General features: G+C 36.1%; 1 protein-coding gene and 2 non-coding genes across 3 annotated transcripts in view; 2 read left to right on the top strand and 1 right to left on the bottom strand.

The window, feature by feature from the left end:
* Nucleotides 1-12,617, top strand: part of LOC148680772 (uncharacterized) — a 30,469-nt gene extending 17,852 nt beyond the window's left edge. Inside the window, exons 7-8 of the mRNA XM_088650813.1 lie at nucleotides 231-4,734; nucleotides 4,874-12,617. Of these exons, the coding sequence (XP_088506939.1) occupies nucleotides 231-290 (60 nt within the window). The 3' untranslated portion in view covers nucleotides 291-4,734; nucleotides 4,874-12,617. The remainder of the gene's footprint in view (nucleotides 1-230; nucleotides 4,735-4,873) is intronic.
* On the bottom strand, nucleotides 4,395-4,476 carry trnal-aag (transfer RNA leucine (anticodon AAG)). The gene has a single exon. It is a non-coding gene; the product is annotated as a tRNA-Leu (tRNA).
* On the top strand, nucleotides 11,293-11,366 carry trnat-cgu (transfer RNA threonine (anticodon CGU)). Its single transcript has one exon. It is a non-coding gene; the product is annotated as a tRNA-Thr (tRNA).
* Nucleotides 12,618-15,647: the final 3,030 nt, after the last annotated feature.

Below are 15,647 nucleotides of genomic sequence, written 5' to 3'. Positions count from 1 at the left end.
GGCCAAAGTTGGTGTATGGTAACCTTTGATTTGACACGTCCCATCTAAGAGAGGCAGAATGTTGGGGAGGGTAGGGGTGATGCCTTTAAAACACATTATCATATCAAATTTAACGTAACCTTTTATTTGTTTTATTGTTAAATTACAAAATACCAAACTGAGATGAAATGTTTGAGTTAAATGTGAATTAATCCGATTTTTCTTTTAATGAACATACTGTTGCTCAACAGATAGAGCACTATTCTGAAGTCATCGATAAGCAGATGAAGAGAAAGGCTGGTGCAGCTTGACTAGTGGATTTGGCTGTGAACTCCATTTATTATTTTTTTTAGCTCGCCTAAGCACAGTAACGTCTCCCCTCAACTTTAAATCTTTCCTATACAGACAGTTATAAACCAGATGATAATTTATTTTACAGAAGTCAGCTAAAGCTGATAAATCATCCACAAACCTTCTCCATACATATTCATATTGCTCTGACATTTTAGTTGCTTCGCTGATCTTTAAACTCCCCCTGAAATGAGTTATGCTTTTGTCTCTGTCTAATGACAGCGCACGTTTCATTTACTACACTGTTAAAAATTGTCCCGTTAAAAAACAGTAAAATACTGGCAGCTGCAGTTGCCAGCAATGTACTGTTATTTTACAGTATGTTGCTGTAAAAATACATGGACTACATTGATTTAGACAATACTCAAGTGAACTCATTTTGCTCACTGAAAGCAACTGCTCAACTTGGTCAACTGCTGAATGAGTTTATGAAGTAATGTGCTATATATGCTTAGAAGCAAACTTATAATAATAACTTATTTTAGTTAATTAGAAAAGTTCGGTTTAACTCTAATGTCTTATTTTTCACAACAGCACACATACATGTAAATCTGGAATCACCAGAGAGATTCTGACTGCATCAGCCACTAAACAGCCGCTATCTTTAAATAGAGAAACATGCAGAATAACATCAGCAGTTCATTGTTCATCTTTAACTCATACACTAGCTCTACTCTCCTCCACAACGGTGACACACAGAAGAAATTAGCTTCAGGTTTTACAGTAAAATACTGTTTTTCCTTGATTTAACAGTAATCTACTGGCAGCTGTGGTTGCCAGCAATATACTGTTTTTTTACAGTCTACTTCCGTTGTGTAAATTAACAGTATATTACTGTTAAAATACATTTTTACACTGTGTTTTTACCTCTCACACCTTTAACCCTTTAAACCCCATACTTCAGTTTTAATTGAAGTGTCCACACTACTGAGTGTTCAAGAAACATGGAGCAAAGCTGAAGTAAATTTATTAATTAACTGACTAATTAAATGATAATTGAGGATTAACAATGAACAAATGAAGAAATACTGAAGGGAAAAAACAAGAACAGAACATACAAAACTTTAGTCACAGCTTTATAATGAAATAACCTGAAGAACAACAAATGATTAAATCATTTAAATGATCAGCGGATGATTAAACAACTCTACAAACATCATCACCAGCTACGCTTATTACTTAATACATGTATTTTTGTATAACATTTACTAAAGTTCTTCTTGAGAAAAAGTGAAAGTTTTACGTCGCCATCATGGAGAACAGAGTTTGCTTTAGTTGGGCTCTTAGCCCTGTCATTTTTAACATTTATATATCTTGGCTGCTGCAATTGTTAAGAACTTTGTTTAAAAAGCTCTTTTGTTGTGGCAAGCCAGCCAAAAACCTAAATAAGATCTGGTGATGTTCATGTTGCTATTTAACGGCAGAGTCTGTTCTCATTTAGTATAATAAAATTTACTGCTCCTATTTAATGTTAAATCTATTGTTTTACATTATATGTCTATATATGGCAATGATTTCTGGAAGTTTTTAAGAATATCTTGGACAATAACACTGCTCTATGGTGTAAATCGCACTCAGAGACATCAATAATGGTGACAACTAACAAAATTAACAGTTTAACTCACAAACAGGCAACTGAAAGTCTAAACATAAACAACAGCAGAATCAAACACAAATAAAGAAAACTGTTAGACCATTTTACAACATTTATTTATACCGCAATGCATGCTGGGATATTTGTACCGTGCCACTCCCAGCATGCATTGCAGCATGAAACATTTGAGATGTTACCATTGTTGAGATATAAGGTCAGATTCATGAGGTCTGAGTGTGTATTTGTCATAACTGAACTGTTTTTGTATGTTATTTCTTAACTGTTAAGTAATTACGGAGGTAACTTTTCTGTTTCCACTTCTCATTAATTAAATTAATACCTGCAACTTAGCATAAAATCTATTGCAAGAGGCCCTTCATCCAGATTTATACCAAAACATTTATCAGAACTAATTTCAGACAAATAGATTTCTCTATTTATTGACTTCCCAACTTTATCGCTATAGTACAAACGTTTTGTAAACTCTGCATTACAGCAGTTGTAAAGTCTTCTTAAATGTGGTCAAGGGTGAAGAGCCCAACTAAATCAGCCCCTCACTCCATTACGGTGACACAAAAAACACCTTAATTTCTGTTGGATCTCAATGAGAATAGTATGGAAGTCAAATCAATCAGTAATAAGTGTGTCTGCTGTTGTTTGTGGAGTTGTTTAATGATCCTCTGCTGAGACTAAAAGTGTTTTATTTTACTTGATTTTATTTAATGTTGTAACTCAAGTCACTGTTTGTGTTTCTTGTTTATTTCCTTCAGTAATTGTAATTATTAACAGCAGGTGTTCATCAGTGTCTGAATTCACTCATTAGTGTTCATTAAAACTGTCAGGTGAACTATATTAGTTAACTAGTGTATGAAATAGTGAACAAGGACACAAAGCGTGATTTCAAACACAGACTTCAAAACATCGAATCTGAACTCTGTTAGCTCACAGTTTTCTGCAGTTGGTTACTTTCTCAAAAACAAAAATGTTACCCAGAAAGCACTGTTTTTAACAGAATATTACTGTTTTAGTGAAAAAACATTATTTTGCCGTAGAATCTGACCGTTTTTTAACAGCAATATTTTACAGTGTATATGTATATGTGTGTGTGTGTGTGTGTGTACACTATATACTCTATGACATTTCTATAGATCATTTGTACATCAAAATACAGAACAATAATAACCATAAGCATAACAATGCTACAACAACTACTAAATAGTGACACATTCAAGTTAGTATGCTTTATTTTTCATGAAAGAATATCAAAAAACACAAGAATAAAGCGCTTAGGCATATTTTATTTACCTTGGAGCATTACACATTTAAACAGTTAGTTTATTGAGTAATAATTAACCAATAACAATAAAGCGTCTTTAGCTGGATTCGAACCCCGGTCTTGGTGAGCACCTGCAATAGAAATCAATGTAACTCAAATTGCGTTGTTTTAACACAGAACAGTATCACTATGCGTGACGTAAAGCAGGTGCAGGGAAGGCGTGTCCGGGAAGCTTAGAATTTGCCCTTTCCTTTCTTCGTTTTTTCCCCCTCTTCTTCCCTTTTTCTCTTTCTTTCTTCCCCCCTTTCTTCCCTTCTTCCCCTTCTTTGTTGGACGATTGTTCCCCAGCTTGAACGCAGCGCCTTAGACCGCTCGGCCACACTACCTTACAAAGCTGCTTTCCCTGAGCAGTTTTCACACCAACTTGTTTCAAGTAGCGCAACAGCTCTGGGAAATCAGTTCAATTTAGCCATGCCTTGCTGGAGCTCCTCCACAAAGAAAGAGAGCTCCTTAATACCAGCTTAGGAAGCACTCCCACCTTCCTGTCAACCACAGTTTTGTCTCTATTTGAGCACACCTCAAGGCATTTGAAGTCTTCTCCTAACGGCAGCCAGCTGCGATGCATTTAAGCACCTGATTACAAGGTAACTGTTATTTCACAAAAGAGTGAAAGTTACTGATTCCATTACAGCAGACCCCACATTGTTGTTGTTATTATATTCAAATCCAGTTATGGAGTATTACTACTCTAATTGTTAATCTTTACTGTTCCTGTTTCAATAGGGTGCTCTTGCTAAAAGGAGCAATGGCAGAGAGAGACTTCCAGTGCAGACTTTAAGATGCTGCAATCTAATCGTGGGAAAGACTCTTGCTCCTGAGCAGATTCGAGCTTGGGAATGTGTTGCTGTCACACCAACGAGTCTGCCGTGAGTTTCAAAGAACACATTATACTGACTAGTTGACCACTTAAATTTACTCTCTCACTTCCAGCGTTCACTGCGAATGTGCACACACTCAAGCAGTTTGGCCGTGTTTAAAACCACATCTGGCAGCGGTGGGATTCGTTCCTAGTGAAGCCCTTCAACTTTGGCCAAGGAGTCTACATTTGGATGTGAGCGGAAGCATGCAGTATCTCTTCACAAGTCTGTTTGCTCAAGCAGAGAGGTCATTCTCAAGCATCCTAAAAGGACTGCCTGGCAGCGGTGGGATTCGAACCCACGCCCCCGAAGAGACTGGAGCCTTAATCCAGCGCCTTAGACCGCTCGGCCACACTACCTTACAAAGCTGCTTTCCCTGAGCAGTTTCGACACCAACTTGTTTCAAGTAGCGCAACAGCTCTGGGAAATCAGTTCAATTTAGCCATGCCTAGCTGGAGCTCCTCCACAAAGAAAGAGAGCTCCTTAATACCAGCTTAGGAATCACTCCCACCTTCCTGTCAACCACAGTTCTGTCTCTATTTGAGCACACCTCAAGGCATTTGAAGTCTTCTCCTAACGACAGCCAGCTGCGATGCATTTAAGCACCTGATTACAAGGTAACTGTTATTTCACAAAAGAGTGAAAGTTACTGATTCCATCACAGCAGACCCCACATTGTTGTTGTTATTATATTCAAATCCAGTTATGGAGTATTACTACTCTAATTGTGAATCTTTACTGTTCCTGTTTCAATAGGGTGCTCTTGCTAAAAAGGAGCAATGGCAGAGAGACTTCCAGTGCAGACTTTGTTAAGATGCTGCAATCTAATCGTGGGAAAGACACTTGCTCCTGAGCAGATTCGAGCTTGGGGATGTGTTGCTGTCACACCAACGAGTCTGCCTTGAGTTTCAAAGAACACATTGTACTAACTAGTTCGCCAACCTAAATTTACTCTCTCAGTTCCAGCGTTCACTGCGAACGCGCACACACTCAAGCAGTTTGGCCGTGTTTAAAACCACATATGGCAGCGGTGGGATTCGAACCCACGCCCCCGAAGAGACTGGAGTCTAAATGCAGCGCCTTAGACTCTCGGCCACGCTACCTTAGATGTATCTATGCATCCTAAAAGGACTGCCTGGCAGCGGTGGGATTTGAATCCACGCCCACGAAGAGACTGGAGCCTAAATCCAACACCTTAGATCCCTTGGCTACTCTATCCCGGATGACTCCTTGTAGTGGTCCCTTTTCTGCCCAATTTTTCGGAAGCAGAGAGGACGCCGAGCTTCCTAGTGAAGCCCTTCAACTTTGGCCAAGGAGTCTACGTTTGGATGTGAGCGGAAGCATGCAGTATCACTTTGCAAGTCTGTTTGCTCAAGCAGAGAGGTCATTCTCAAGCATCCTAAAAGTGCTGCCTGGCAGCGGTGGGATTCAAACCCACACCCCCAAAGAGATTGGAGCCTTAATCCAGCGCCTTAGACAGCTCAGCCACTCGACCCTGCCATGACCATATAATTTTTGTGATTTATTTTCAGCAGAGTACTGCTTCTGCTGCTCCAGCAAAAAACGGTGCAACAACCTGCCCCTACTGTACCTGCTCAGGAGGTGATGGAGACGAGACAACTTGAGGCCCAGCCCCAGCCCCCGTCTACTCCATCAGTGGCATCAAAGATTTCACCGCAATTGCCAATGGTACATTTTTTTCAAAATCAAAAGAAAAGACAATTTCAGTGTTTCAAGTGTTCAAGGTGCTCAAAGTTCAGTTCAAAGTTCAAACATAGGAGAGAAAAGAACAAAAAGCAATAAAAAAGTTGAGGTGTTGCTAGAGACCTGCTTCTTTTCACACCTCTTGCACAGTGGGGGGTAGCAGACACTTGCTGATTGGTCGGTTTGAGTTTCTGTAATTGGATTAAATTACATGAACAGGTCATGGTCAGGGTCACAGTTTTTAAAGCTACATTTTAACCTCTTGTCTTCAGATAATGATACATAATAAACACTAATAGTAAATACTTTGTTTTGATTTTAAGTGTAAGCTAAAATTTTTACTTTTTCTAAACAACGAGTCTGAGGTATTATCTTGAAAAAGTAATTATTTAAAAAAAAATATATATATATAATTTTGCTACCACAGGTATGATACTATTTTTTCTTCTGGGAAAAAAGTCTTATTTGTTTTATTTTGAATACATTTTTCAAGGTCAATATTATGAGCCTCTTTAAGCTTTTTTTTTTTTTTTTTTTTTTGGCATAGTCTACAAAACAAACCATCGTTATACAATAACTTGCCTAATTACCCTAACCTGCATAGTAAACCTAATTTACCTAGTTAAATCTTCAAATGTCACGTTAAGTGGTATAGAAGTGTCTTGAAGAATATCTAGTCAAATATTATTTACTGTCATCAGGGCAAAGATAAAATAAATCAGTTCTTAGAAATGAGTTATTAAAACTTTGATGTTTAAAAAAATGTGCTGAACAAATCTTCTCTCCATTAAACAGAAATTGGTGGAAAAAAATAAAAAAGTGGGCTAATAAATCAGACTTCAACTGTATATAACACATAGTGTGATGTTGTAATATACAATGTATGTTTTTGTTGAAATGCATGATGTAATAATAGTACAATAATACTGTATATAACATAATGCAATACTTTATTCCTTTGGTAGTAAAAAAAATATTTGTTTGCATATTGCTCCCTGATCCAGAAAACTATAATTTTAATCAAAGCCTAATGTGTCACATTTATTTGCAATGAACCAGTTGTTTAATTAAATCTATTCTAACTTATATCTTATTTCTACTTGTAAAAGTAGCAGAGGGTGGTAGTAAAAAACAGCTTGAACTCGAAACACTGTAGAGAAATCAAACTGATTGTACAACAGATATATAGAAAGATAGTTTCTAATTGCTTGAAATGTAATGTGATATACACTAATGTTCAAAAAATTATTATTGTTAAAATATAAAAGCTTAATATTACTCATATATTGCAAGAATTCTATTGTGCTTGATTTGCTCATCAATTAAGTAGATTTTATTTGATTTGAATTGTTTAAATAAATTATTCTTTATTTATTTAATTTGCCTATATTATTCTTTCACATTATTCCAGTTTTTACTAAATATTTGATCAAATAAATGTAGCCTTGATAAACATAATTAAATGAAATTCAGATAATATCACAGATATCTCTGGTGGAGATTTTAGAAACATCTAAAATCATTTAATGATTCTTTCTTTTCTCTCTCATTCAATTGTGATGGAGTGCCTGTGTTCGAGTCATCTAAATTCAGCATTTGGCCCTTACTATGTTCTGTTAATGAATTGCCCCCAGAGGAAAGAGATAAAAATGTGCTACTTTGTGCATTGTGGTTTGGCTCATCTAAGCCACTGATGACTAGCTTCCTCAAACCTTTTGTAGAGGAATGCAAAAGTCTTGGACAAACAGGACTTCAGTGGCAGGAACCAGAAAATCACTCAGTCAAAACCACAAAGGTCTATGCATTATGTGCTATTTGTGATGCTGTTGCACATCCTTTACTGCAAAATTTCAAACAGTTTAATGGAGAGTATGGGTGTGGGCACTGTCTTCATCCAGATATTCAGGTAAGAAAAGGTAATGGGTCTGTGAGAGTGTATCTTTGTTTGGAAGAGGTGCCAGACCTTAGAGATCACAACACAACTGTGCAAATAGGTGAAATTGCCAAAAGTAACGAAGAGAGCATTTTGGGCATAAAAGGACCATCTCCTATCGTGGACTTGCCAAATTTTTACCTGATCAATGGCATGGTCCCTGATTACATGCACTGTGTGTTGCAGACAAATGTCTACTTTATGGTTTGATTCCAAAAGCTACTGTAAGCCATGGTATGTTGGTTTGAATACTGAAAGAGTGGATGGAAATCTTTTAGCAATTAAGCCTCCAAGCATTTTTCCACAAATTCCACATTCTATTGTTCAGCAACATTTTTGGAAAGCTCATGAATGGCAAAACTGGCTTTTAAACATGCTCGTGAGGCTCTTGAGCTGTATGTTAAATCGCTTCAGTCTTTGTATGGTGAAGATCAGATGGCCTACAATGTGCATTCACTTCTGCATTTGACTAAAAGTGTAGAGAATTTGGGTCCACTCTGGGCCTAGTCTGCTTTCATGTTTGGGAACTAAAATGGCTATTCGCTCAAGCAAGTCAAAAGCAGCAATGCAGTGCTTCAGCGGATTTGCAAACAGGGAGCATGATCTCGTGCTTTACCACGCATAGCTAAAGCCTGCTCATCTGATGTCTCACCTGAAAATAAGTCATTCTACACAGAAATGACTTCCAGTACACATAATGTAAGGAACTATGCTAGATATGACAGGGTGACTGCACTTGTAATCCCATAGATTAGGCCAGTGTCCGAAAAGGATGTAAATGCATTGCATGCATTGTTAGATTTATCTGGGACCTGAACTGGCAGGTACTATAGCAGAATAGTTGCCGATGGAGAAGTCATTCACAGCTAAACATATACAAAGACAAAGAAAAGAAACAACTCAGTTGTGATTTTGAAAGATGGCAGTATTTTCAAGATATCAGACTTTGTCAGTGTCAGTGATGACCAGCATCGCCTGTATGCAGTTGGCAGATTTGGAAACTGTACAATGCAGAAGCTGGTTCGAGGATGTACGGTCAAAATATCATTGACCTTTGTCAAAGCTGTTCATTTTCCTACTGGATTTGAAAGAGCAGTTGACAGCGATGAGAATGTGAGACCATGTATTTACAGTGAACACTCTGGGTCTGTTGTTTGTGAACAAATCCGAACATATTATTGTAAATGAAGATAAGTCAAGTACACCTAAAAGTGACATAAAATGTTAAAAAATGATAAGTTAAAACTGGCTTTAATGTTTTTGACAGGAAGTATTTTTTGTATGTCACAAGCTCTTGTTGTCTTGTGGTGATATGCATAAGATGTTTATGACATTATGTTTTTAGGTTTAGAATAAAACTACTGTGAAAAGTTGTAAGACTTTTTATAAATGAAATCTAAAAGAAAAAAAACTAGTGGTATGTAAAATATGCTAATGTATCCTGCACAAAACATTGTAATAAATTGCAATTAAAATGTGTTTGTGTGTAGTTTAAATTTCTTCTTTAAAAGGTTAAAAATCACATTCTGTTCAGCGTTACAAGATGAAATCAGGATTTAGCAGAATATTGTAACGGGTAGTGAAGGTGTTGATGTAAATGGTGTCTAGCTCTTGAATAAGCTCCACACTAGCCCGGCTAGCTCAGTCGGTAGAGCATGAGACTCTTAATCTCAGGATTGTGGGTTTGAGCCCCACGTTGGGTGTTTCTGTTAACTTTCTGTCTCTCTCTCAGCAAACTTTCATTAGGCTTCATAAAGCAGACCTTTTAAGACAAAGTTCAGTGTTTCTACCACTGTAGGTGACCATTTACTAAATTTCTGTGGTGCAAACGGTCAGCGCATTCGGCTGTTAACTGAAAGGTTGGTGGTTCAAGCCCACCCAGGAACGAATTGAACATTTTGCTGCCTTGCAACTGCTAACACGTGCACTGGACATAGATTCTGGGCTACATTCTGTTCAGCGTTACAAGATGAAATCAGGATTTAGCAGAACATTGTCACGGGTAGGGAAGGTATTGTTGTAAATGGTGTCTAGCTCTTGAATTAGTTTGTAAATAGTCCGGCTAGCTCAGTCAGTAGAGCATGAGACTCTTAAACTCAGGATCGAGGATTCGAGCCCCAGGTTGGGCATTTCTGTGACCTTTCAGCAAACTTTCATTACGATTCATATAGCAGACCTTTTGAGACAAAGTTCAGCGTTTCTACCAATGTAGGTGACCCTGCACTAAATATCTGTCATCCATATATCATATATCAGCTGTTAACTGACAGGTTGGCGCTTCAAGCCCAACCAGGGATGAAATATGCATTTTGCTTGTAAATCATATGGCATAAAAATGACAGGCTGTGCAGTGCAATGGATAGCGCATTGGACTTCTAGGCGGTGAGCTGAGCCATTCAAAGGATGTGGGTTTGAGGCCCACCAGAGTCAAAAGCTTTGCCCTTTTTCTTCACTGACTTAGGTGTGGAGCGTTTCCAACATTTTAGGCATCTGTCCATCCCGTTTTGCTTCTTTCTTTCATTGCGCAGTGCAGGCTCAGATACTAGGGGTACTCTACAATGAAGCCGATGACTTAATTGAGCTGTTTTGAATAAGGGAGATAAGAAAACAGTGTAGGGCCTAGTGGGCTTGAGGAATGACTCGAAGGCAACCTGTGGTTTTGGGGAAAAGTAACTGCCACCTATTGTTGAGATCACGCCTTTTGCATTTGTCGTACAAGAGCCTCTTTATGCATGTGCAAAGTAACTGAGTAGAAAGCACAGTAAATTTTGCTTCCCCCCCACTGTCTTAGATGAAACTGCGTTTGGAAGTATCGTATCCAGAGGTTTTTTCTTTTAGTGTTAAGACTAAGTTGGCCAGAGCACCTGTCTTGGGAACAGCAGGTGCTAGGTTCAAATCAAAACTGCACCTTTCCCTCAGATTATGGGAGAGTGGCTTTCTGATCTGAAACTCTTTCAATGGCCGATAGCATATGTTTGTCCTGATTTCCATTTTCCAAGCTGACTCTGGGTTTGGATGTAATGAAACTGGAGGTTCCAAAAAACACTTAACACATGATTAAAGATAGATTAAATAAAAATAAATTCACACATTTTTTGCTTTGATCTTGAACAGAGGCCAGGTTACCGGTCAGGTTTGAGACATGATCATCCAGACTCTAAAAGACCACGTCCATCTTGTCGGCATTTTTTGCATCCTGACATGCTGGTTTTTGTTGTGTATTGTTTTTTCTCCTTTGATTTTTGTTATCGGGCAAATGTTTCTTCCTGTCAATTTTTGTGGTGCTGTGGCTTAGCTGGTCAAAGTGCCTGTCTTGTAAACAGGAGATCCTGGGCTCAAATCCCAGCAGTGCCTTTGTACAGGTGGTGCGTGTGCTTGTTTTATAGATTGCCGGATCGAATTATAAAATTGTATAGCTTTGAGGCGTAATGAATAGTGCGACAAATAGAGTTAAACAACCTCTTTGCTTGCCATTTTTAGACTTGCTGTCTTTTTTTAGTCTCTGTCTGCAAAAACGTGTTGGCTGCTTTACAGGGTTGGCGCTGTGGCTTAGTTGGTCAAAGTGCCTGTCTCGTAAACAGGAGATCCTGGGTTCAAATCCCAGCAGTGCCTAATGTACAGGTGCCAGGGTGTCTTTTTGTTAAGAGCAGCAGTACAGTTGTCAGTTATTTTTTCTTTTTTCGATTAAAAAATTAGCCCCTGTCAAGGTCGTTTGGCGCTGTAGCTTAGTTGGTCAAAGTGCCTGTCTTGTAAACAGGAGACCCTGGAATCAAGTTCCAGCAAAAGTGACTATCAGCTATTGTTGAGATCAAGCCTTTTGGATTTGTTGTACAAGAGCCTATTTTTGCACACACACACACACACACACACACACACACACACACACACACACACACACACACACACACACACAGTTGGTACAGTAGGCATACATACTGTATCTACCTTGGAAGAAGTGATATGGTTCTTAAAGTGTTGTTTTACGTATGGAGCCTGATTGAATTTTATTATAGTGTCTTCGTAAAAACATCTGTCCATAATTCCTGAAAATAGAAAAAAATATATATAAATAAAGAAACTGCAAAGAAACAATTCAATCATATTAAAGAGATTTGAACTAACCTTCTAACACAACTAGCGGTCCAGGTCCCTGATGGAATATGGCTCCCCAGACATGAATTTTTACTGGATGCTTTGCTTTAGGTTTCACAACATGGCAGTTTATTAATAGGGTATGTCCTAATAATAAATTTGTAGGACATGTAAGCTCGTATAAAGCAAATAGCCTAAATAAAGAGATGATGGATTAATGTAAATAAATAAATCTTTTCATTATGGCATTGTTCAAAATGGCTTACCTGGCTTTTCTATAGGTCCACCTGAGTTGTTTTACTGGTTTTCTAATATTGCAGACTGATGCTTTTGACTGTATTCTAAACAGAAGCTCACTCTGAATCTTTTTAGCAGATCGCTCATTGTCCTTGTGCAGTTTTTCGTCAATCGTTTTAAGTGCAGCACTATACAACAAACACATACAATAATTTTATTAATTAATTTTATTAACATTTTGACATAAGTGTTGCTGAAATACTTGATTTGACAAGATGATAATACACAATACCTGTTCATTTTCCTTGCCTTGCAGTTGTTTTTCTAGGAAGGCCTACAGGGGTTTGATGTCTATAGTATCGTCTTATAGTGGTGTTGGAGACGTGCACACCCGACTGCAACAGGAAAGCCCTGATGTCAGCAAGAGAGTGCTTTGATGTGTTGATGCATCAGTTTTTTTTTTCATTGCAATAATTGGTTGAAATGATCTGTAATTAAATCTACAGTGGACCTTCAAAGACAACCCAGATGGGACTTGAACCCACAATACCCAACTCCAGAGGCTGATGCCTTATCCATTAGGTCACTGGGCCATGTTGCCAAGCTTTTGTCATGGAGCTCTTGTATGCCTTCGACAAGATGCCAACGCATGGAAAACTGCACTTTACTGCCAGTTTGCATTTCGTCAAATAAGATGTGTGCAACTAATGGACAAACATTTTCTTTGTGCAAGCATTCACATTCGTGTCTTATTGGTCCTGGGGTATGGTGTGACTGGTCTTGGGTTTCAAATTCCAGACAAGGCCACTCTCATTAACATGAAATCAAAACCTTTCTGCAGCTATTTTCTTGTTTGCATTTCATTATCATCCACCTAACATGAGAGTTGAAAGCCACGGGGTACTTGAAGTCAAGATCTCCATTCCCAGAGCTTAGCGGAACCTTTTAGGTTTGTAACATGACAGTGAGATTCAAGCAAGATTGGATGAATCCTAATTGAAGTGTGCAGCAAGTCTGAGAATTCGAAGCTAACTATTGCCCTCAGATCATCACACCTAAGCTTTGAGTAGACAAGTCAGGATTTTTTCACACAACTTAAATGTAACCTAACAAACACAACCCAAACAGGACTTGAATCCACAATCCCCAACTGCAAAGAGTGATGCCTTATCCATTAGGCCACTGGGCCAATACTAGCATTTGTCATATCTGTTGTATGACTCCGGAAGTTCTTTTAACCTAGAAAACAGCACTTAAGGATCCCTATACCATATTGCATTCAGACGATCTGGTGTGTACACCTAATGACAAAACAGCTTCTCTGAAGAGTTTTCCATTGTCATGTCTTTTTGACCTAAGGGTATGAACCTAGCTTTTGAAGGTCACACTGGATTGTGCTGCACAGCCAACTTAAAAGGAACTGCATCAAAGGCAACCCAGGTGGCACATACTAAAAACAACAAGAACAAAAAGTATTTATAAAAAAGTAAGAATTGTTTTTTGGCACTGCAGGGTATGATCCTCGCTTAGGATGCGAGAGGTCCTGGGTTTAATCCCCGGTTGAGCCCTACATCAGTCACAGAAAAAGCAGTGGAACTTTGGCATTTCTACATTAATTGTAGCACCTTTTGCTGTGACTTTAGTTAATGAACATTTAGTGGACTTCTAATTTAAATTAGTTTAACATGTACAATTATACAGACAAACCGTCTGCTACCCTCAGGCAGATGGTTCCGCAGCATCTGGTCACGCACCAGCCGGCTAAAGGAAAGTTTCTTCCCTCAGACTATCAGGCTGATGAACACTTAATACACAACACACAGACTCTTCCATACCCTCACTGCACACCATCGATATGTAGCATGCACTGACCTTTAGCCAATCCATACTTGAAACAACACTGCCTACAACTATGTGGACACCTATTCATTGTACATATCGCTGTCAATTTCACATTGTCATTTTATTTGTCTGTTATTTGTACTGTCGTTGTATTTGCAGTTGTATTTGCATTTGTCGTTGTATTTGCAAGTCATTTTTTTGCACTATCTGTATTTTTTACTGTTTGTACAGATAATTTTTCATGCTTTTTGGTGAATTTTTCATTTTTCATGATTTTTGGTGATTTTTCAAGATTTTGTCATGATTATTCAAAATTTTTTCATTTTTCGTGATTTTTCAAGAGTTTTTCATGATTTTTCGTGATTGATTTTTTTTTTTGTTATTTTTCAAAAAATGTTCATTTTTGTGATTTTTTGTGATTTTTCAAAAAATGTTCATTTTTGTGATTTTTTGTGATTTTTCAAAAAATTTATTTTTTGTTATTTTTCAAAAAATGTTTATTTTTTGTGATTTTTCAAAAATGTTTCTTTTTTGTTATTTTTCAAAAAAATGTCATTTTTTTGCGATTTTAAAAAAAAAATTGCGATTTTTTGTGATTTTTCAAAAAATTTAAATTTTTTGCGATTTTTCAAAAAACTCATTTTTTGCGATTTTTAAAAAAAATCATTTTTTGCGATTTTTAAAATTTTTTTAATTTTTTGCGATTTTTTGTAATTTTTCAAAAAATTTCGATTTTTTGTGATTTTTCAAAAATTTTTAATTTTTTGCAATTTTTCAAAAACTTTCATTTTTTGCGATTTTTAAAAAAATTTCATTTTTTTGCGATTTTTAAAAAAAATTTCATTTTTTGCGATTTTTTGTGATTTTTCTAAAAATTTACATTTTTTGTGATTTTTTGTGATGTTTCAAAAAATTTCGATTTTTTGTTATTTTTCAAAAAAAATTATTTTTTTGTGATTTTTCAAAAAATGTTAATTTTTTGCCATTTTTCAAAAAATTTAGATTTTTTGTGATTTTTCAAAAAAAATTAATTTTTAGTTGTTTTTCAAAAAATTTTCATTTTTTGTGATTTTTTTTTTATTTTTCAAAAAATTTTCATTTTTTATGATTTTTTGTTATTTTTCAAAAAAAATTCATTTTTTGTGATTTTTTTGTTATTTTTCAAAAAAAAATTCATTTTTTGTTATTTTCAAAAAAATTGCATTTTTTGTGATTTTTTGTTATTTTCAAAAAATTTTCATTTTTTGTGATTTTTTGTTATTTTTCAAAAAATTTCATTTTTTGTTATTTTTTGTTCTTTTTCAAAATATTTTCATTTTTTGTGATTTTTGTTATTTTTCAAAAAATTTTCATTTTTTGTTATTTTTCAAAAAATTTACCTTTTTGTGTTTTTTTGTTATTTTTCAAAAAATTTCATTTTTTGTTATTTTTTGTTCTTTTTCAAAATATTTTCATTTTTTGTGATTTTTGTTATTTTTCAAAAAATTTTGATTTTTTGTTATTTTTCAAAAATTTTTCATTTTTTGTCATTTTTCAAAAAATTTTGATTTTTTGTTATTTTTCAGAAAATTTTCATTTTTTGTCATTTTTCAAAAAATTTTAATTTTTGATGATTTTTTGTTATTTTTCAAAAAGTTTTCATTTTTGGTTATTTTTCAAAAAAATTTATTTTTTGTGATTTTTCAAATAATGTTCATTTTTTGTTATTTTTCAAAAAATTTT

The sequence above is a fragment of the Danio rerio genome, chromosome 4 (genome assembly GCF_052040795.2).
Source record: "Danio rerio strain M-AB ecotype USA chromosome 4, GRCz13ab, whole genome shotgun sequence".
In the NCBI taxonomy this organism is placed as follows: domain Eukaryota; kingdom Metazoa; phylum Chordata; class Actinopteri; order Cypriniformes; family Danionidae; genus Danio; species Danio rerio.
This window is presented reverse-complemented; position numbering and strand designations above follow the sequence as displayed.